This window comes from Serinus canaria, chromosome 23 (genome assembly GCF_022539315.1).
Source record: "Serinus canaria isolate serCan28SL12 chromosome 23, serCan2020, whole genome shotgun sequence".
Taxonomy (NCBI): Eukaryota; Metazoa; Chordata; class Aves; order Passeriformes; family Fringillidae; genus Serinus; species Serinus canaria.
Genome location: NC_066336.1, coordinates 980504 through 1001394, shown reverse-complemented (window position 1 = coordinate 1001394; position 20891 = coordinate 980504). Strand labels below are relative to the sequence as shown.

At 62.9% G+C, this 20891-nt stretch overlaps 2 protein-coding genes across 2 annotated transcripts; both read left to right on the top strand.

The window, feature by feature from the left end:
- Positions 1-12291: 12291 nt before the first annotated feature.
- Positions 12292-13763, top strand: LOC108963173 (cAMP-dependent protein kinase inhibitor beta-like). Its single transcript, XM_018922507.3, has 2 exons — positions 12292-12615; positions 13299-13763. The coding sequence occupies exons 1-2, from the start codon at positions 12471-12473 to the stop codon at positions 13379-13381; spliced, it is 228 nt and encodes a 75-aa protein (XP_018778052.1). The 5' UTR covers positions 12292-12470; the 3' UTR covers positions 13382-13763.
- Positions 13764-17056: 3293 nt separating this feature from the next.
- On the top strand, positions 17057-20508 carry FABP3 (fatty acid binding protein 3). Its single transcript, XM_009097543.4, has 4 exons — positions 17057-17224; positions 17834-18006; positions 20005-20106; positions 20215-20508. Exons 1-4 carry the CDS (start codon positions 17152-17154, stop codon positions 20266-20268), a joined length of 402 nt encoding a protein of 133 aa, XP_009095791.1. The 5' UTR covers positions 17057-17151; the 3' UTR covers positions 20269-20508.
- The last annotated feature ends 383 nt before the right edge of the window (positions 20509-20891 follow it).

The following is a 20891-nucleotide window of genomic DNA, read 5'->3' as shown; positions in this document are numbered from 1 at the left end:
GGTCTGGCTGTGGGATTCACCTCGCCTTGGGGTCAGGAGGGAGCTTCTGCTGCAAAAACAGCAGCAAATCATTCTTTTGGTTGAAATTTTCCATTCTGCCGGGGACAGCGAGGCTGCAGATGAGTTACAAAGACCTGTGCAACTCACTGCAGATATTCCAGCTGCCCTGACTGCCTGAATTAGGGAATAAAATCAGGAAAAGCAGCTGGTGTGCTGTCCCCCAGCGGGGCAGGATGCTCTGGGCAGGGCTCACGCTGCGGGGGGAGGATCTCCAGACGCTCCCTGATGTCCTGGGGGCAGATGGAGCTGCAGAATCCCTGTGCCCTGTGAAGGACAGGGCGGAGCAGCACACTGGGATGCAGATGGCAGAGTCCTGGAGCACGGAGGGTGCCTGGGAAGGGCACTGCTGCAGCTCTGAGATGGCCAGACTCTGCTCAGTGTGACGCCCCAGCCGGCCTGGTGACAAATCTTCTCCCTGGGAGCTCTTTGCTGGCATTTTCCCTCTGCTTTGAAATCCTGCAGGCAAGGAAATGCTCTCGCTGCCTTTGCCCCTGAGATCTCACAGGCAGGAAGGTTTTCCCTGAGGGCTGAGGGTGTTTCCTGCAGGTCCATCCCTCAGGAGCCACCTCCATCACTCCAGGGTGGCCTCGAGGCCGTGTCCTGCTGGAGCTCATGGAAAGTCCCAGCCCCCAGCCAGGGAACAACTTGCAGGTCCCCAAACCCTGTGACCCGTGTCCCAAAATAGCCCCTTAAGGGAGGCACTGACGCAGCCCCTGGGCTCAGGAATGACATTGCCTGCGTCACCTTGTCCCCAGCAGGGGCTCAGCAGGCTGGAAATCGCAAAGGTGCATCTAAAAGGGGAACAGCAAAGGGCTGCTCTCCCCCAGCAGTGCCTTTTAGCCCAGATCAGAGCCCACAGTGCTGGGCAGGGGAGTGGAAAACAGCTCTGCTCCCTCCCTGATGCCTCCAGGAGCACCAGGAGCTGCTGGACCTGCAGCAGCCCGAGGGTCTGTGGGGATTATTGACCCTCCTGCCCCAGGGGTATAAAGCAGCTGGGCAACAGCAGCAGAACAGATTCCTCCTGACTGATTTTCTCCCAGTTCTGGATCCTGGGTTTTTGGGGAAAATAGGATTTAGAGCAGAGCAGGGAGCACTCTGAGCCCATCCTCGGTGGCTTCACATCCCTGATAGACCAATCAAGGCTCTCCCAAAGCTCGGGAGGGCACAAATGATAGATTTTAGGCCCCCCCATCAGCAGGGAAGCTCACCCTGCTGGGAGCATCCTGGGAAGAGGATCCCGAGGTGTGCAAAGCCCCAGAGCAGCAGCTGGAGCAGCAGAGGGAACACAGAGCAGCCTTTGCCCCCACACTGGGGCAGCACCACGGCACTGGCCTGGGCCAGCTCCCAGTGGGAGCTGCCTGAGCAGGGAATGATTTTGGAATAATTTTTCCTTTCCCAACCGCTGTCCTGGATCCCTGGGGTTTGTGCCCAAGAGTTCTGGGAGCTCCAGCTGGGGCTCTGGGCTGCTGCTGCTCGGCTTGCCCTGGATGCAGGAGGGTTGGGAGAGGTTATTCCTTGCTAGCACTGCACTGGCAGGATATGGAGGCACTCAGACACCTCTGGTGTGCCTCAGTTTCCCCAGCTTCACCAGCCCAGCCATCCCAAAGGATCACGGTGGGGAGGGAATTCAGCCTCGGAGGAGGTGGATGCGGTGTGGCTGCCCTTCAGCTGTCCCAGGGCAGAGCACCCGCCGGGGCCGCTCGGGAGCTGCAGGGAGGGAGAACTCTCCAAGGTGCTCCGAAGCACAGCGAGCTCTCCTCCCGTCCCTTCCCACGCCCGCAGCGTCGCCCCCTCCCTCCCAGCCGTCCCCTCGGCCCGCGACAGCAGTGTCACATCCGATCGGGTGCCAGGCAGGATAAACATCGCCGCTGCTCGGCCCGGCACTGCTCCGGAGAGGGGAGACAGTCAAGGAGAAAGCGGAGCGTGAGCAGCTAAAAATAGCGGCTGGCGAAGGCTCCGCTCCCCGCCGGCCGCGCGGGAGCCGCCACCGCCCGTCCCCGCCGTCAGCGGCAGCGCCACCCGTGTCCCCCCCGGCTGCCGGGCACGGCGGCAGCAGCTCCTGCCGAGCTTTTGGGGTTCAGGGGTACCAGAGGCGAACACCGGCCGTGTCCTGGTGGCGGCCGTCCGTGTCGCTGTCCCCTGGCGCAGCCGAGGCTGGCCCGCTGCTGGCTGCGGGGCTCGGGGAAGCATCGCCCGTCCGGGACAGCAGCACCGCTGCGGTGTCCCCACGAGCTCCAGGGGAAGGGACAGGATGGACACCGCGCTCCGAGTGCTGAGCATCACCCGTGGCCATCGGCGGCGAAAGGAGCTTGGCCAGAGCCGGGAATTTGGGATCACGCCCCAGCCCCGCTCCTGCTGGGAGCAGCGTCCCCCTGCAGGGATGGGGACCCTGTCACCCGCGGGCTCCCTTCCAAAGCACACCCCGCTGCCCCAGCCTGGGGACAGCAACCTTCAGGGCCGGGAGGGACATTTTGGAGCCTCTCACCAACCCCACGTGTTTCCCAGTGGCAGGGATGCCGATGGAAGCGTTGGGAGGTGGTCACTGCTCCTGGCTGGAATTCCAGGCAGTTTTAATTCCCGCTCTGCCTCCCGCACCTCGCTTCCCTGACCCAGCTCGGGGCTGTGGGTGAGAACCCCCATCTCACACCCTCGGCGTTGGCCGTGTCCCTCCCTCAAGGTGACACCGGTGTCAGGCCAGGAGCAGCTGGTGGCATCTGCTCCGCGCCCAGGCTGTGCCCAGGCTGTGCCCAGCGGGGCCGTGCCCTGATCCGCTGGATTTGCCAGCTGCAGTCAGGGTCTCCCAGCCCCCCGCCCCCTCCCCCACCCACCACATGCCACACGGGTGCAGCCACGGATTTTTAAATTGGTTTTTTTCCCCCAAAGATTGGGAGCCTGTCATTGATTTTGGCCGCACTAAATGGAGCTGTGTGGGTTGGGGTCAAACTGTCCTGGTGGGGGAGCAGAGCCCCCTCAACGCACCCCCTGGGGGGCTCTGCAGCCGGGGAGCAGAATCCAGAGGAAATCGGAGGGAAAATTTCTCATTTCCCCGAGCAGGGCTGGTGGCCACGCCGGGCTGCGAGCCCCCGGCCCGGGCTGGGGGTCCAAGCGGGGCAGAGTCACCCGGAGCTCGGGACCCGGGGGGAAGGCACAGCCCTCCCTCCCCTTGTGTCAGCGCGGGGGGACGCGGGGACACGGCAGCCCGGGGGGGGCCGAGGGGCGGCCCCGGCGGCGGGAGGAGGGGGGGCGGCGGGCGGGGCCGGCGCTGGGTCCCCCCCGCGCCGAGCGGGGGCCGGGCCGGGCGGGAGCGGCGGCGCTGGGCGGGCGGCGGCGGCGGCGGCTCGGCCCCGGGTGCCCCAGGGCCGCCTGGAGCCGGAGGCTTCCCCGCGGCTCCTGCCGAGCGCGGAGCATCCTTCCCCCTGCAGCCGGGCTGGCACCGGCACCGGCATCGGCATCACCACCGGCACCGGCATCACCACCGGCACTGACACCGGCATCACCACCGGCACTGACACCGGAATCAGCATCAACAGCGGCGCCGGCGTCGCCCCCGGCACCGACATCCCCATCGCCCCCGGCACCGGCAGCAGCATCAACACCGGCACCGGCAGCAGCATCACCTTCGGTGTCACCATCACCACCGGCCTCGGCACCGGCACCGGGATCGCCGCCAGCACCAGGTGAGCGGCTGGTGGCTGCTGGGTGCAGGTGACGTGGTGGCACCGAGGCCCTGGGCCACCACGGGGAGTGCCCTGGGCTCCCAGGGTCAAGGGACCAGGTGCTCACGCCGGGGAATGGGTGCCCACCCTGGGGACTTGGTGCCCCCCCGGGAAGTAGGTGCCCACCCCGGGCACCTCCCTGAGAAGGTGGAGAGGCTGGAGGGTCAGGAGTGGTGGTGGCCTCGGGGACAGATGGATTTTGGGGGGATGAAAGTTGGCAGCATCTGCGTTCGGGTATCTCTCGAGGGCTTGGGGTGTCTGTGCCACCCCCCAGGGCCAGGGGGCTCAGGGGAGTATTTGGGGGAGCAGTGCTGAGGCACCGAGCAAGGCTCGTCTGTCTCAGGGTGGGCACTCAGATTAACCCCCATGGCGGCACCTCTGCCGCAACCTGGCACCCACCCCCTGCATGTCCTGGGCCACCGCTGCCCCCTCACCCTTCCCCCTGCCCTGTCCTCCTCTCAGCTACCGCTTCTACCCCACCCCCAGCTCCAGCCCTCAGCTTCCCGGGCTGGAGCTTCCCAGGTGATTTGGGCCCGGGGAGCTGCGGGGGTCCCCAGGCACGGGGAGCCCCCCAGGGCAGAGCAGTCCGTGCAGGGGACAGGCTGGTGTGGTGCTTCCTCCCGGGAGGAAAGGGCTTCCCCCAGGGACAGCCCCGCCTTCGGGGCATCGTTGGCAGATTGCCCCTGCAGATGCTTGGATCGGGTCCCTTTGGTCCCCGGAGCTGGCTGCTGTCCCCTGGCTGGGTGGCAGTGCCGCCGAGGAGGTGGCAGAGGCAGGATGTCCCCTGCTCACCCCGAATGCCCCCAGCCCATGACCTTGGGGTGTCCACCCCAGTCCTCGCTGTCATAAAGGGGCCCAGCCCTGCCACTGTCCCCTGTCCTCACCCTTCCCCTGCTCAGCGCCACCTCCCCCCAAAAGCAGGAGGTGGGGGAGGGCAAAGGTGGAGGCAGAGCCCGATCCTCACTTGGAATTGAGGGAATCCCAGCAGTGCTGCCCGGGCAGGGTGGGGGTGCTCTGGGGGTTTGGTTGTGGGGACACCTTGGGGTTCAGCTCCTGGGGCAGCTGGAGGAGCCTTGCTGGGTGCTCCAGACCTTGGGGGACAGGGCACCATGAACAGGATGGGGACCCCAGCCCTGCTCTGCCCTTGGCTCCTGGAATGGCAATGCCAGCTCCTGGAAAGGGCAATTCCATCTCCCTTGGCTCCTGGAACATACAATTCCAGCTCCTGAAATGGCAATTCCAGCTCCTGGCTCAGCCCTGGGCCATTGGGACTGGCTCTGCTCCATCACAGGTTTCCAGCTCTGATCCCAAAACACCTGCACGGATTTCTTCCCTCCTTGGCTGTTGGTCCCCTCCCTGCCAGCTTCCCGGGGCTGGGGTTTTGTCCCAGGGTGGTGGCAGCTGGAGGGTCCTGGTGGTGCTCCCACCCTCAGTGCAGGGAAACATCTGGATCACCTCCATGCAAGTCCTCACCACCGGGTGGGGGTTGCTGCCTCAGAGCTGGGTACCCTGGAAATTCCCACCTCCCCCGGGGCTGAGCTGCGGTGGGAAGGATCCACAGGCATCCAGGGGCTGGGGGAGCCGTGCCCAGGGCTCCCCAGAGAGCCAGAGCTGCCAGCAAAGCTTCAGCTGCCTCTGCTCCCTGGAATTCTGGCTGCCTGCACTTATCCCGGTGCTCCAGCAGGGCTGGGAGCCTCCTCCAATCCCAGCTGGACCAGGGTCCTCCCCAGGGTCCTCCCCAGGTGGCCCCGGTGGCAGATGGAGGAGAAGGAGCTCCTGCAGGGAGATGAGGCTCCCGTAGTGCCCAAGCTCCGGTGCCACCCAGCCCGTGGCACTCCTGGCATGGCACAGCCTGGAACGTGCTTGGTGGCACCCAGCTGGCACCCTGTGACAGCCCACAGCTCCCTGGGTTTCCCCTGGCACCCATCCCGGTGCCACCCACGGCTCCACAGCCAGGAGAACCGAGGGTGTCCCCGTTCCATGCCCGGATCCTGCCCGGCAGCTCCACCCGGGGCTGGAGCAGGGACTGAAAACCCTTTGGGGGGGAGGGAGCCTGAGCCTGGCCAGGAATGGAACTGCTGTGCATGTGGGTGACACCTTTGCTGTGCTAAATTACCTGGTTGTATTATGCAAAATTACAGTTTGTGGTGTGTCAGAGCAGGGAACTGAGGGTTCTGCTGGGAGCTCCATTACCCAGGGCTCCATCACCCCAATTACCCTCATTAGATCCCTTCCTTCCCCACGGAGATGCAGAGCTGCTGTTGACTCCCCTGAGTCCCAGAGCACGGCTGGGTTAGCCAGGTTAACCAGGTTAACCAGGTTGCATTATCCAGGTTATCCAGGTTGGGTTAGCCAGGTTAACCAGGTTGCATTATCCAGGTTAACCAGGCTGGGTTGTTCAGGTTAACCAGGCTGGGTTGTTCAGGTTAACCAGGTTGGGTTACCCAGGTTAACCAGGTTGCATTATCCAGGTTAACCAGGCTGGGTTGTTCAGGTTAACCAGGCTGGGTTGTTCAGGTTAACCAGGTTGGGTTAGCCAGGTTAACCAGGCTGCATTAGCCAGGTTAACCAGGCTGGGTTGTTCAGGTTAACCAGGTTGGGTTAGCCAGGTTAACCAGGTTGCATTATCCAGGTTAACCAGGCTGGGTTGTTCAGGTTAACCAGGTTGGGTTAGCCAGGTTAACCAGGCTGGGTTAGCCAGGTTAATCAGGCTGGGTTGTTTAGGTTAACCAGGTTGGGTTAGCCAGGTTATCCAGGTTAGCTAGGTTGGGTTACCTAGGTTATCCAGGCTGGGTTGCCCAGGTGCCCATTCCATCTCGTGGGGCTGGGGTGGCTCCCACCCCCCTCATGCCAAAGGGACCATGGCGTTTTCCCCTTGGACTCAAAGAGGGGCTGGATGCAGCTGATGGGACTGAGGAATGCGGGGGAGGGAGGCTCACCCAGCACCTTTGAAGGGTCTCTGATTGGCACCCAAACTCCCCAGTAGGAATTCCTGTGCTCCTCCCACCACTCCAGCTGATTACCTTTAATCAGTTAATTAAGGGGAATTAGCTGATGGAGGTGGAGGATGGAATAGGAATAGCTCTGGAACAGGTCATGGCCTACAGGCTGGAGAACACCTGGCTGGGCTGGGAGTGGCTGGAGCAGCTCCCATTCCTCCCTGGGATGTCTTCCTTCCTTCCTTCCTTCCTTCCTTCCTTCCTTCCTTCCTTCCTTCCTTCCTTCTTCCTTCCTGCCTTCCTTCCTTCCTTCCTTGCGTCCTCCTTCCTTCCTTCCTTCTCCTTCCTCTCCTTCCTCTCCTTCCTCTCCTTCCTCTCCTTCCTCTCCTTCCTCTCCTTCCTCTCCTTCCTCTCCTTCCTCTCCTTCCTTCCTCTCCTTCCTCTCCTTCCTCCTGCCATTCCCTTCCCTTCCCCCAAGGGCCTCTCCCTGCTGGTGCCAGCTTGGATCCCAGAGCTGTCCCCTCCCCCTGGCACTGGGAATAAAGGCCCTGCCAGCCCTTGGGATTTGCCCTGTTCCCACAGGGAATAGCCATGGCTGGTGGTTTCTGGGTGCTTTTCTCACCCCTGGTGCTGCAGAGGGGACATTGCTGTTGTCCCTCCCGTGCTTCACCCAGCACAGGGATCAGAGCTGCCCAGGGAGCTGATCCCTGCCCCAGGGGTGCCCTCCTGTCCTGCCAGGCAGCTCCATCCTTGCCAGCAGCATTCCCAGACCCCGAGTGCCTCCTGGCAGAGGGACCTCGCCCCTCCCAGCCCCCAAACCCTGCTCCATGTGCTGGGGAAAGCCAGAAATCCTCGTTCTGAGCACAAAGGGATGGAAACATCCTCCAGGGGAGAGCAGCAGTGATGTGTGCTGGGCTGGGAGCCTCAGAGCACGGGCAAGAGGAGCTGGGATTTGGCCATTCCCTCTCCGGGCACCATGGGCAGCCCAGCTGAGGTTCTCCAGGTTTTCCATGCCCTCCCCTGGAGGTTTGGGCTGCAGGATGAAGCCCTGCAGTGTCAGCCCATGGCCTCGTGCCTCTGAGCCTGTGCTGCTTTGCTCTCTAATCAGAGCGGCTCAGGCCTGTCCAGGGCTGGAATCCAGGTGCTCCAGAGGGAATCACACATCCAGCTTTGCCAGCTGCTTTCAGCTTCTTTCCAGGATGCCCCTTGTGCTGCTCCCAGGGGAAAAACACCTCGATTTTATCCCGGTGTGGACTCGTAGGAGATGCTGAGCTCAGCAGGGCTGTGCCAGGATTAAACTGCCGAGTCCTCTGGAGCGCTGTTCCCTGGCCCAGCCCAGGCCTGCAGGATCCAGAGGGGATTTTCTGGGGTCACTGCCCTGTGGGGAACCAAGCCCTGATGTGGGATGTGCTGTGAGCACCCCCAGGTCTGGAAGCACCTGGATTTGGGTTGGCAGAGTATGGGTTTGCTCAGGGACATTTAGGATCGGGATGTCCGGGAGCACAAGAGCTGGGTTCACTCCCCCACTGGAGCAGGGCTTGCTCTGGTTTGTGTCTCCAGCACTAAAAACCAAAGGGACAGTTTATACAAGCAGCCTGAAATCCCTTCTGGACAGACTCAGCTTGGATTTTAGGCACAGCTGAACTCTGCCATCATCCCCGTGAGTGACAGAGAAATATCAGAGCCTCTGCTCCTGCCGGCGGCTGGCGGCAGCAAACCCCTCCTCCCCTGCACATCGCCCTGCTGGAAGCCGGGAATTGCAGGGAATGGAGATTACCGGTGTCCCATTTCAGAGCCCTTCCTTCTCCTTGCCTTCAACAGGAATTCAGGTCTCAAGATCCCACAAGCCCAGCTGAGCCCCTGAAGAGAAGGGTTTATGCTCTGCCCAGGCTGGGATTAGCTGGGACACAGCTCAGGTTTTGTGTGGAAATAAAAATTCCGAGTCCTACAGCTGGGAAAAAAAAATCCTAAAAAAATAAGTCATAGAATCCCTAGTTGGAAAGGACCTGAAATCCCACCCAGTGCCACCTCTGCCATGGCAGGGACACCTCCCACTGTGCCAGGTGCTCCCAGCCTGGCCTTGGGCACTGCCAGGGATCCAGGGGCTGCCCCAGCTGCTCCGGGCAGACCCTGAATTGTGCAAAAGGAAGCAGAGGATGAAGGCTGATCTTTAAAAGGGTCCCTGGGATCCAGGGATGTGTCTGGGTGGAACAATTCAGGATTTGAGTGTGAGCAGGGGTGGGACTGAGCCTAAAGCTGGTCCTGCCCATCTGCAGGGCAGCGATGGGGACCAGGCAGGAAGCAGGGGAAGGGATGTGAGGGTGATGCAGGGGCCAAAGAGACCCTTCAGCGTCTCCCAAATCCATGGGTGAGACAGTCCAAGCACAAACAGGAGTGGTGGAGAAGAGGCAAAGCCAGTCTGGCTGTGAGGATGAGTGTGCAAGAGCAGGAGGAAGGTCAGAGCTCAAGGCAGGACACAACAGGAGGGGGCTTAGAGGGTGATGGGGATTCCTCTTGCTGGAAGTGGAATTCTCCCAGCAAGGGGGATCTGCTCCACAGAGAGGGAAGGAGTGGGAGCCACTTGTCCAAAGCCTTTGGAACAGAGGGTTTGCTGGGAAGGGAATCCTGGGGAAGAACCAACCCTGAGGGTACCAGGCTGTGCCAGAGCTTTGGGGAGCTGCCAGTGCCACCCCTGCTCAGAAATCCTACTGAAACAATTCCTCAGAGCTTTGGGAAAGATCCAGGGAGGACAAGAACCAAAGGAAAATTGGGGGAAAACCAGCAGGAGACCTTGCTGGTGCTCCAAGCAGGATGCAGGTTCACGTGCATCCCTGCACACTTTGTTCCAGACCGTCACTCCCAAGGTGCCCAGAGAGATCCAAGCTGGGCCAAATTCCTGCCTGGCCCACCTGGAATCCTGGGGATTGAGGGATGAAAATGCCAGGCCATGGTTGGAGAGGTTCTGCTGCCCAGGGCAGGCAGGGGGGTGTCAGCATCCCACTGGAATAATCTGGAAGCTGCATCCCTGCCAGGAGCGATCATCCTCTCCAGACACTCCCTTGTGTGGAGCAAAATCTGTTCCAAAAGTCATTCTGCACCTCCACATTCAATATTCCTGCCCCAGCCCACATTCCTGCAGCTTTTCCCCCTTTCCCAGGAAACAACGAGTTCAGGACAGTATTTATCCTCCTCTTCCCCTCTTCCTGGGATCCTGGAGCTGTCCCTGGGCAGGTGGCACAGCCTGTTCCCACCTGGCTCAGCATCCCCAGGGCCCCAGCAGCCACTTCCCTGGAGAGGAGCTGAATCTGCTGCCTCCCCAGGGGAGCTCCAGGCTCTCCAGATTTTATCCTGTGTTTAATTATTTCCATCTGCTGCTCCCAGCTCCGGGGCTGCTCAGGCTGCCTGCTGGCTCTCGGGCTCTGGTTTAGCCAAGCCCATTGGATTTCCCTCCTGCCTCATTTTCCTGGTGATGCTCCCATTCCCTTCTGACCTAGGGCATCTCTTTCCTTCCCTTTCCACTCAGTTTTACAGTTTCATCTCCCTAAATCCTTCCCATTTTTCACCCTGTTCATCAGCGTTGAGGGGTTGCTGGTGGATTTTTGATGGTTTGTTCCAGGCTGCAGCATTCCCAGCACAGATCCCATAAAATGTTGAATTAAACGAGCAGGAGGAACCCCCCAGAGGGAGAAAGCCAAGATCATTAAATGCCCCAAACCCCCTTCCAGAGGAGCTCCTGACCCATTAACAACTCAGAAGCTGAAGAAGCAAATCCTTGTGGTTAAATGAATCCTCAAGATTCCTGTAACACCTCCCAGGCCCTAAATTCCTGGAGCATTCCTGGTCTGTTGTGTCTGGTTTGGGGGAGAGCTCAGCCTGCTATCCCAGCACACATCATTGGTGTGTGTCCCTGGTGGTCCCCAGGCTCCAGGAGCAGTTTGGGGTCCCTGCCACCCCCAGCAACCCCAGAAAGTTGTGACAGAGGGGACACACTGCCACGGAGCGGATCATGGGGAAGATGTGAGAATCCTGGCTCCATGTTTCAGAAGGCTGATTTATTATTTTATCATACATATGATATTAAAAGAAAATTACCTACTAAAACTCTACTTAAAGAATAGAAGAAAGGATTTCATCAGAAGGCTTGAAAGGAAAGGAAGGAATGGTAATAAAATCGTGTGGCTGCTCACAGCCTCGACACAGGTGGCTGTCGTTGTCATCAAGTAAAAACAATTTCACATGCTGGGTAAACAATTCTCCAAGTCACATTCCAAAGCAGCAAAACAGGGAGAAGCTGAAGCTTCCCAGCTTCTCAGGAGAAAAGATCCTGGCAAAGGGATTTTTCATAAAATATATCTGTGACAAGTTTCAGCTTTCTCTGCCCCTTCAGCACCTTCTTCCCCTCCTCTGGGGCTCTGCTGTTCCCAGGGAACCTGACCAAGGAGCTCATCCCTGTCCATCTCCTCCCTCCACCTCTCCCAGGACCTTCCCTGCCCATCTCCAGCAGGGATTAAGGTTTATTTCTGCCCTTGCCTCCTCTATCCCATTAGGGGCATTAAAGCAGGAGCCAGCGGCCCCGAGGACCTTCCATGTGACTCCAGGAGCTTTTTTAGGCTGAGACCACACTGAGCCACCAAAACTGTCCCTGCTTAGAGGGGGAAATCTTCACTCACTGGGTTTATCCAGTGGGATTTGCCCCTTTTGGGCTGGAATTGCCTGTGGCACCTGCACAGCTGTGCTGGGAAGGCCCCGACGAAGGAGGAATGATGAGGAGGACTCCAGTGATACCAGAAGGATAATTAATGACTTTATTATGCTGTATTGTTCTATCTATATTACATTACATCTAAACTGAACCTGCCCAGCACTCAGCCCTGCACACCCTGCACAGAATCTCCTGACTGTCACCCAACACACACACACACCCCTGGCCATGAGAGGCCAAGGAACCAAAGCACCACCACTGCGGGTAAACAATCTCCACATTGCATTCTAATTCTGCACAACACAGGAGCAGGAAATGATAAGAATTGTTTTTCTTTCTCTGAGGTTCAGAGAATGTGAAACCCAGAAATATTCTTGGGAAGAATTGTGCCTTGTGAAGAGAAATGTGGGGCTGCACACCTGGAGGTCATGGCGTGGGACAGGTGGTGGTGGCTTGGCCATTGTCCCCAGGGTGTGGGCACAGCCCGATGGGCTCCTGGACAGCCGTGCTGCGTCCCAGGAGAGCTCGGGGTGGTGCCAACCCCGGGCTTGGGTCCCCAGCCAGCCCCAGGGTCCTGGTCCCCGGTGGGGCTTTTCAGAGCGGGGTCCAGGCCCATCCCCATCCCTGTGAGCCGCAGGAAGGGCACGGGCAGGATCCAGTGGTGCCAGGCATGGGCAGGGGGCAGGATCCAGTGGTGCCAGGCATGGGCAGGGGGCAGGATCCCGCGGTGCCGGGTGTGGGCACGGGGCAGACGCGGTGCCAGGCCAGGCTGGAGGGTGCCCGGTAAGGCTGCCTGGGGTGGGGGGCTGGTGGGACCCTGGGAGCCCCCTCCCTCCAGGCTGCAGTGACAGCAGAGATCAGAGCACCCGGAGTGCCAGGGTGGCGGTGGCGAGTCCCAGGGGCTGCAGGGTGGCCCTGCCTTTGCTCCTGGGGGCAGAGGGAGTGTGGGGGGGAGCAGAGGGCACCAGAGCAGCCAGCCGAGAGCACAGCCGGGTCCCGTTAGCTCGCCGTGCTCCGGGAGTGACAGAGGGGACATCTCTCCCCAGGGTTAGCATGACCGAGGTGGAACCCGTGCTGGACTTCGCATCCTCCGGCAGGACGGGCCGGCGCAATGCCCTGCCCGACATCCTGGGCTCGCCCGCCGGCGTCAGCCCCGCCGACCTGCCCCTCAAACTGGCTGAGATGTCCCTGAGCGCAGGTGGGTGAGCAGGAGGAGGGGGAAGATGTGGGGTGAGCAGGGACAGCGGTTCCCGTGTTCATCCCGTGCTTAGGGACAAGGACACTGAAGGGCTGGAGCGTGTCCAGGGAAGGGAGCTGGGAAGGGTCTGGAGCCCCAGGAGAGGCTGAGGGAGCTGGGAAGGGTCTGGAGCCCCAGGAGAGGATGAGGGAGCTGGGAAGGGGCTGGAGCCCCAGGAGAGGATGAGGGAGCTGGGAAGGGGCTGGAGCCCCAGGAGAGGCTGAGGGAGCTGGGAAGGGTCTGGAGCCCCAGGAGAGGATGAGAGACCTGGGAAGGGGCTCAGCCTGGAGCAAAGGAGGCTCAGGGGGGACCTTGTGGTTCTGCACAGTTCCCGCTAGGGGGGTCGGGCTGTGCTCCAGGGAACAGGGACAGGAGGAGACGGAACGGCCATGGGAGGTCCAGGTTGGAATATTGGGGATAATTTCCCCATGGAAAGGGTGTCCAGACATTGGCACTGCCCAGGGGGTTTTGGGGTGCCCGTCCCTGGAGGTGCCCAAGGAACGCCTGGTCACTGGGCTGGGAACAAGGCGGGCATCGGGCACAGGTCGGACTCGGTGCGCTTGGGGCTCTTTTCCAGCCTCAATGACTCGGTGATTCCATGCTCGGACCCCTTGCCATGACTCTCTCCCCGTCTCTCCCTGCAGGCAGTGCCCAGGACATGCAGTCGCCCTCAGCGGAGGTGCCCCCTCCGCAGCCCCCCAGCCCCGAGCTGAAGGACACGTCCTAACCCCGCCGGGGGGGGACATTTGTGACCGGCGGAGGAAGGAGGAGGCTGTGGGCCACCAGCCCAGCTTTCCTGGCTCAGCCGGAATCCGCTGGGATTTCCTCGGTGCTGCCGCAGCGAGACCCCGGAGCGTCCCCCCGGCCATGCGGGAGCCGCGCGTGGCGGGGACATGGAGGGGACACGGAGGGGACCTGCCGTGACCGAGGGGCGATTCCCACCCACGCCCTGGGCCAGGACTCGGGGGGGGTGGGATGTTTTGGCCTCCCCGGGGGGAGGAATATTTTTCTTCTGGGGCATTTGGCAGAGCCGAGCGCGGGGGGGTCCCGGGGGAGCCCTCCTGGCCGCAGGAGCAGCCACGGGTGTTTCTTGCTGAGTGTGGTGTTCACTGTGATGTTTTTGGGTACCCCTTCGTCTCCTGGCCTTTCTTCTGGGTGATTCAGGAGCCACTCCCAAGTTTTGGGGGGGTGTGAGGTTGGAAACACAACCCGAGAGCCCCCCAGCCCTTAAGCAAAGCTGCCAGCACGTCTCTGAGGGATCCCCCTGCGGAGCAGAGACCCCCAGGGTGGTTCCCGCTCCGGGGGAGGGGGGATGCTGGTGAGTTTGGGGGTGGGGAGCAGGGGATGCTGTTGGGAGCACCCCCAGCCCCCAGGCCAGGTCACCCCGTGTCCCCCCGCCGGATCCCCTCCCCAGCCCCGGGTGGGGCCAGCCGGGTCCTGCGGCGTTTGGGGACGCGGGGACACGGAGTGGGGCTTTCCCAGGCTTTGGCCGTGCTCCCCAGATCTCTGCTTCTGCCGGAGGGCGGGATGGGACCCTCCTGCCCGGGCACTGAGGGACTGAGGGGGGGCTCCTCTGCCGGCTCCGGGGGTCGCTGGCCGCTGGCCGGAGCCGGAACTCCTGGGAAGTCCCTGGAATCAGGAAAATCCAGCTGGCACGGAGCCATCCAGATGTCCGCGCTGCTGGGACCTTCTGGAGATGTTTGCTCAGCTCTGGAAACACTTCGGGCTTTTGCCACGAGAGGTGGGAGTGGCCCAGGGGTGGCACAGGACCTGGCAAGGACAGGATGGTTGGGCGCGGAGCTGGACCCACCCCATCCCTCCATCCATCCCATCCCATCCCGGACGGTCACCTACAGCTGTCGCTGTGGGACCAGCGAAGGAATCCCGCAGCCCAGGTCCCCTCTGGCCACCTCCCGGAGACCAGGAGAGCCGTGCGGGGCCACCGTCCCGCCATGGTGTCGCGGCCACCATTGGGCTCCCGGGCACCTTGGCGTGGAGTCCTGGATGGGAGGGAGGGTTGGGTGTGAGTGGACACGTGCAGCGGCATCCCTGGCTGTGGGCATCCGTGGGTGTGGGCATCTGTGGGTGTGGGCATCCATTTACAGGGGCATTCGAGGGCGTGGGAACCCGTGTGCATGGGCATCCCCGTGCGTGGGCACCCGTTTGCATCGTGGTGGGCTCTCATATGTGTGTGTGTGTGTGTGTACCCGTGTGCAGGGTCATGGGCACCCCCCGACACTGCAATCGCTGGGTGGGGGCATCTGTGTGCTCGTGGGCATTGGCTTATGTGGGCATTCATGGGCATGGAGTCCCGTGTGCGTGTGCATCCGTGTGTGTGGGCATCCACGGGCACCCATGTGCACGGGCATCTATTTGTGCATGTGCACGTGTGTGTGTGTGTGTGTGTGTGTGTGTGTGTGTGTGTGTGTGTGTGTGTGTGTGCAGGGATATCTGAGTGTGTGTGTGTGTGTGTGTGTCTGTGTCTCTGTGTGTGTGTGCCTGTGCTTGTGTGTGTCTCTGTGTGTGAGTGTCTGTGTGTGTGTGTCTGTGCATGTGTGTGTGTCTGTGTGCGTGTGCGTGTGTGCATGTGCGTGCATCTCTGCAGGTGGGTGCGAGGCCGTGTTCAGGGGTGCTCCTGTGGGTGGGTGTGCAGGGGCAGCCATGTGGGTGTCCCTGTGCCCGGGTGTCCCTGTGCCCAGGTGTCCCTGTGCCCGTGTGTCCCTGTGCCCTGGTGTCCCTGTGCCCAGGTGTCCCTGTGCCCTGGTGTCCCTGTGCCCGGGTGTCCCTGTGCCCGGGTGCTCCTGTGGATGGGTGACCCTGTGGATGGCTGTTTCCTGTGAGTGGGTGCCACCATGCATGGGTGACCCTGCCCATCAGCGCTCCATGTGGATTGGTGTCCCTGTCACTGGGTGTCCCTCTGTTGGGGTTGCCCTGTGCCTGGATGTCCCTATGTTAAGGTGTCCCTGTGCCTGGATGTCCCTGTGCCTGGGTGTCCCTATGCTGGGGTGTCCCTGTGTCTGGGTGTCCCTATGTTGGAGTGTCCCTGTGTCTGGGTGTCCCTGTGTTAGGGTGTCCCTATGTTGGGGTGTCCCTGTGCCGGGACAATGCTGCAATCTCAGGGTCCCATTGTAGAGCAAGCACCCAAGGAGACACGGCTGTGCAGGGACACTGACACCCAGGTGAGGGGACAGAGGACAGTCCTTGCCCTCTGTGTACCCCCCCAGGCCATGGGGGCTCTGTCTCCCTGGGGAATAAATTGTCCTTGTGACCCTGGCAAGCAGAGCCCTGCCCGGTGTCCCAGCCGGGACAGGGGACACCCATCCCACGGGGACAGGTCCTGTGCCCCCAGGGCACGAGGTGAGGGGTCCTGCAGGGTGGCAGTGTCAGCAGGAGGACGCTGAACACGAGCTCCGGCTATTTTTGGGTGTCTGCGGTGTCACACAGGGGCCAGAGACAGGGAGAAGGTGTCCCCGGTCCCTCACGGCCCTGGTGCCTTTGACCCCCAAGTCCCCAGGACAAGGGGACACGCTGCAGCCACCGGGCTCAAGGACACCTGAGCCCCCAGCTGGGTCCCTCCACGACCCGGGGATGGGGGCAGGAGCGGGCACTGTCCCCTGGGGTCCAGGGGACAGCGAATGCCATGGCCAGGGGTGATCCCACCCCTGGGAAGGGGCTGGGGATGCGCTGGAGCCCAAAGCACGGGGACAGAGGGGGACCTGCTGGGGTCCCCACAGCCCCGTGCCTGTCCTTGTCCCCAGGGCCCCCTGGCACCTAAAGCACCACTGGTGGCACACGCGTGTGTCCCCACGCACACAGGGAGGGGACAGGGTCGCACACGTGCCCACACACACAGACACACGGAGCAGGGAGCGGGTCACGTGTCCCCACAGACACACGGAATTGAGGGGGTGTCACACATGTCCCCACGCTCTCCTGGAGTCCCCACATGTATTCCCACACCCCCTCGGTGCTCCCTGCTCCCCGTGCCTCAGTTTCCCCAGCTCAGCTCCCCTGTCCCCATGCCTCAGTTTCCCCAGCTCAGCTTCTCTGTCCCTTCCACTCGTGTCCCTAAAGGCCATCCCCACTGTCGCTGTCCCCACGCCCTGACCGTGCCCAGGGCAGCGCCTGCCCCTCCCCACGCACCCACGGGACCACCTGGGCTGGGCACACCCCCCGTGCCCACCTCAGCCCCGCCTCAGCGCCCCCGTCCCCTCCGTGCCCCGCCGAGCCCGGGCACCGCTCCCGGCCCGAGCGCCCCTCTGGCCGTGCCCGGCCCGGGGGTCGGGGCGGGGGGCGGTGGCCGGGGGCGGGTGGCCGGGCCGGGGTGGCCGCTGGCAGCGCTGCCGGGGAGTATTTCTGGAGCGCGCTGTGCTCTTTCCAATCATGTGATGAGGACATTATTTAAGGCGGCTGCGGGGCCGGAGCAGCTGCAGGCGGTGCCTCGCTCGCAGCCGGCCGGACCCACGCGCGTCTGCGGCCCCCCCGCGCCCCCTCGCCATGGTCGACGCCTTCGTGGGCACCTGGAAGCTGGTGGACAGCACCAATTTCGATGAGTACCTGAAGGCGCTGGGTGAGTGAGCGCGGCTGAGAGCGGGCTCGGAGTCACATCACCCCTTTTTTTTTTTTCTGTGTGCCCCCAATTTGCCCGGAGAACCCCAACGGGGGTCCGGCTTGGGGGGCTGCAGGCGGAGGGGGGGTCGCTGCTGCCTCTGTGGGTGGTTTAGGGAGTCTCTGGGGTTTGTGCACATGGGGCTGGGCTAGGTGAGGAGGTCTCAGGCTGGGTGAGGGGTCGTGTCCTTCCCGAGCCCCCCCGGGGGCAGCCTTTGGCAGAGGGTGAAGGGATGAGATGCCTCCCGTGGGTGCTGGGGGTCGCTCAGGACCCCCCAAGCCCCCGAGCCCCCATCAGGCAGCCCCAGCATGGTCAGCCCCCAGCGCAAAGCAGGACGGGGAAAGGGGGACAGAACCAGTCCCCCCTCACCCAGCTCAGGGTGGGTGGGTGCTGGTCCCGGGTCCATCCCTCCTGGCCCCCCCTCTCTGCTCGGAGCCCCCCAGGACCATGAGCGGGCAGCAGTTTTGGGGTTCACCCTCCAGCAGCACGGGGAGGAAGAGTTCGGGGGCGATGCCGGGGCTGGGGGGGCTGCATCGTGCCCCTCCACCCGCCCTCACTCTCGGTCCCCAGGCGTGGGCTTCGCCACGCGGCAGGTGGCCGGCTTCACCAAGCCCACCACCATCATCGAGCTGGACGGCGACAAGGTCACCGTGAAGACCCAGAGCACCTTCAAGAACACCGAGATCACCTTCAAGCTGGGCGAGGAGTTCGACGAGACCACGGCGGACGACAGGAACGTCAAGGTGAGCCCCCAGCGCCCCACCCCAGCCCCGCGGCACCCCCGAAAGGCTCTGTGGGCTGCGGGGATCGCTCCATCAGCCCGGGGCTCCATCCCGGCTGCCCGTGCGAGGGGAGCACCTCTGTGCCCGCCGGGGCTGCTGCTCGAGCCTGGTCCCGTCCTGGCAGCACCCCAGAATCCGTTTTGCAGCTGGGCTGTCCCAGGGCAGGACGGAGCTGCGGGAAGGTTGAGCAAGAGCCGGGCTGGCGGGTGCCAGCTTGCTCAAGAGGAGGCCAGCGGCCGTGCTGGGGCGGTGGGAAGTGTCCCTGCTCCGGGGGAAGGGGGGCACCACCCCTCTTTTTTGAGCCCGCTCCCCTCTGTGCCTGCAGGGATGGAGCTCCAGGACAGTCCCAGCTGGTCGGTGCCACTTTAAGGGCTCATCCCTGGGGAGAGCAAAACTTCCCAGGCCAGGCTGCTCCTCCCTGTAAGAGCAAGGAAAAAAATCACCTGAGAGAGAGCGGTGACTTTCCTGCCCTCTCCTACCCTGCGGGAGCATTTTCCCTCGAAGGAGTGGCCAAGTTCCTGATTTTCCCTAGATTCCAGCTGCCGCTCCATGCACGGAGCAGCTGGCAGCTCTGCGCCCCACACCCAGCCCGGGGGGCACCTCGGGAGGAACCTGGGGGCTCTCTGGCCACAAAACCCTTTCCTGGCCCCAGAGCAGGAAGCACAAAGGGCCGGGCTCGGCGGGAGGCTGGGGGAAAGGGCTGAGTGGGAGCTCCCTGCCCGCCGCGCTCCCTCCCGCCCCAGCTCCTGGCGGCTGTTCAAGCAGCAGGGACGTGTGACCGGCCCGCGGCTCCTGCCCGGCCCGGGACGTGCCCTTGGGGTGTCCCTCGGCCGGGGCCAGAGGGCACGTGATGGGTCAGTGGGGCCAGGACGGCTGCCCGAGGCACGGGGCTGGACAGGATGGCGTGAGCCGTGGGGTGCCGGGAATTGTGGGGCACCCAGGACAGCATGGAATGGTTTGGGCTGGAATGGACCTTAAAGTTCATCCAGTGCCATCCCTGCTATGGCAGGGACACCTTCCACAGATCCCAGGCTGCGCCCAGCCCCACTGTCCAGCCTGGCCTTGGGCACTGCCAGGGATCCAGGGGCAGCCACAGCTGCTCTGGGCACCTGTGCCAGGGCCTCACCCTCTCCCAGGCAGGAATTTCTCCCCAGTATTCCATCCATCCATCCATACCTGCCCTCTGGCTTTGGGGCACCCAAACCTGTGGGTACCCAAACTTTTGGGCAGCTGAGCAGCGGGGGGACCCAGCTGTGGGGGGAACTGGGATCTGAGGGAGCACCCGGAGCCTTGTGGGGATCAGGGGCTGGGGCACATCTGAGACCCCAACCATGGGGGCACCGAGGGGCAGCCCCCGGCTCTGGAGGGGCTGCGTGGGGGGCACAGGGCAGGATGGGGACAGGCAGGCGGTGCCAGTGCTGGTGGCAGTGGCTGTCCTGGCACCACCCCGCCCTGCGTGCCGCGGCGCTGTCACAGTAACCTTGGCACGGGCCGGGCGCTCGGGGCTGAGTCAGCAGCGGCGCTGTGCAAACACCAGCGCGCCGAGAGAGGCGCGTTGGCTGCATCAGCCGCTCCAAAAAGCCTCGGCGGGCCCTGCCGGGCAGGGAAGGTTCGGTTCCAAGCCCCGATCCCCGCCCCGCCTCTCCGGTCCCCGCCGGAGCCGGCCAGCGGCGCTTGGGAGCGCGGCCGGGACAGGTCCCGGTGGCCCCGGGGCACGGAGGGCAGGGTGACCGTGCCGGTGGCACCCGGGGTGACAGGGGGACAGCCGAGACCGTGTGCCAGTGCAGGATCCAGGCTGGGCTGAGCGTGGCTGACCCAGCCGGGCGGGCGCGGTGCCAGGCGGGCATCCCCGCAGCGGCACCCCCAGGCTGATCCCGAGCCCCGCGGGGCTCCAGAGCCCTCTCTGAGGGATAAACCCCGGAGAGGAAAATAACTGCGGCTCTCAATCCCTCCCTGCAGTCCTTGGTCACACTGGATGGAGGCAAACTCGTCCACGTGCAGAAGTGGGACGGGAAGGAGACATCGCTGGTCCGGGAGCTGAAGGATGGGAAATTGGTTCTGGTAAGGAAATGGTTTTATTCTGACGTTCCCACCTCAGAAATGGTTTGAAAGAGCTCAGCTGGGAGCCGGGCAGGGCAGCACTAACTCCCCCCACCTCTCTGTCCCCAGACTCTCACCTTGGGCAACGTCGTCTCCACCCGCACCTACGAGAAGGCGACATAGACGCTGTCCCAGGTCCCCTGCCTGTCACCCGGTGCCACATCGTCCCCACCTTCTGGCCCCGTGCCAGGCATTGCTTCCCGTGGGCTCGGAGCCGCTGCCCCAGCGGGGCCGCCCCTGGCCCCGCCCGGCGCCTGCAGGGGCTCGAGGGGCTCGGGTGGTGGTTTCGTGGTTCGTTGTTGGGTTCTTTTTTAACTGATAGTGGGAAAAGTCACATGGAAAAATAATAAAGGTGTTGTTACAGCTCTGTGCTCGGGTTACTCGGGAAAAGGCGTTTTGGGCACGTGCCCACCCACAGGGCTGGCAGGGATGGGGTTAATGGCCAGTGGTCCCAGTAGCCCATCCCAGCCTGGCTCTCCGGGAATGCCCCAGGGCAGGAGGCAGCCCCACAGCCCCAGCAGAGGGGCTTTGTTCCAGGCTCCCCGGGACAAAATCCTGAGCTCTTGTGTCAGGGTTCGGGAAGGGAAATGGCCCCACAGGGGGATCAGCCACGGGGAGCTGGGGCGGGAAGCACAGGGAAGGAAAGGGGATAAGGGGAGGCCGCAGCAGCAGTCCCAAGTCTCCTGCCACACCAACAACTGCCAGCTCCAATCCCAGCTCCCTGCAGAGCCAGAGGCCGCAGGGGC

What these genes read in the sequence shown, in the direction of transcription:
- LOC108963173 (XM_018922507.3), top strand. Translation starts at nt 12,471, where the DNA reads ATGACCGAGGTGGAACCCGTGCTGGACTTCGCATCCTCCGGCAGGACG. An exon ending in TGAGATGTCCCTGAGCGCAG is followed by an intron (nt 12,616 to 13,298) that starts GTGGGTGAGCAG and finishes CTCTCCCTGCAG; the next exon opens with GCAGTGCCCAGGACATGCAG.
- FABP3 (XM_009097543.4), top strand. Translation starts at nt 17,152, where the DNA reads ATGGTCGACGCCTTCGTGGGCACCTGGAAGCTGGTGGACAGCACCAAT. An exon ending in TGAGTACCTGAAGGCGCTGG is followed by an intron (nt 17,225 to 17,833) that starts GTGAGTGAGCGC and finishes CTCGGTCCCCAG; the next exon opens with GCGTGGGCTTCGCCACGCGG. An exon ending in CGGACGACAGGAACGTCAAG is followed by an intron (nt 18,007 to 20,004) that starts GTGAGCCCCCAG and finishes CCCTCCCTGCAG; the next exon opens with TCCTTGGTCACACTGGATGG.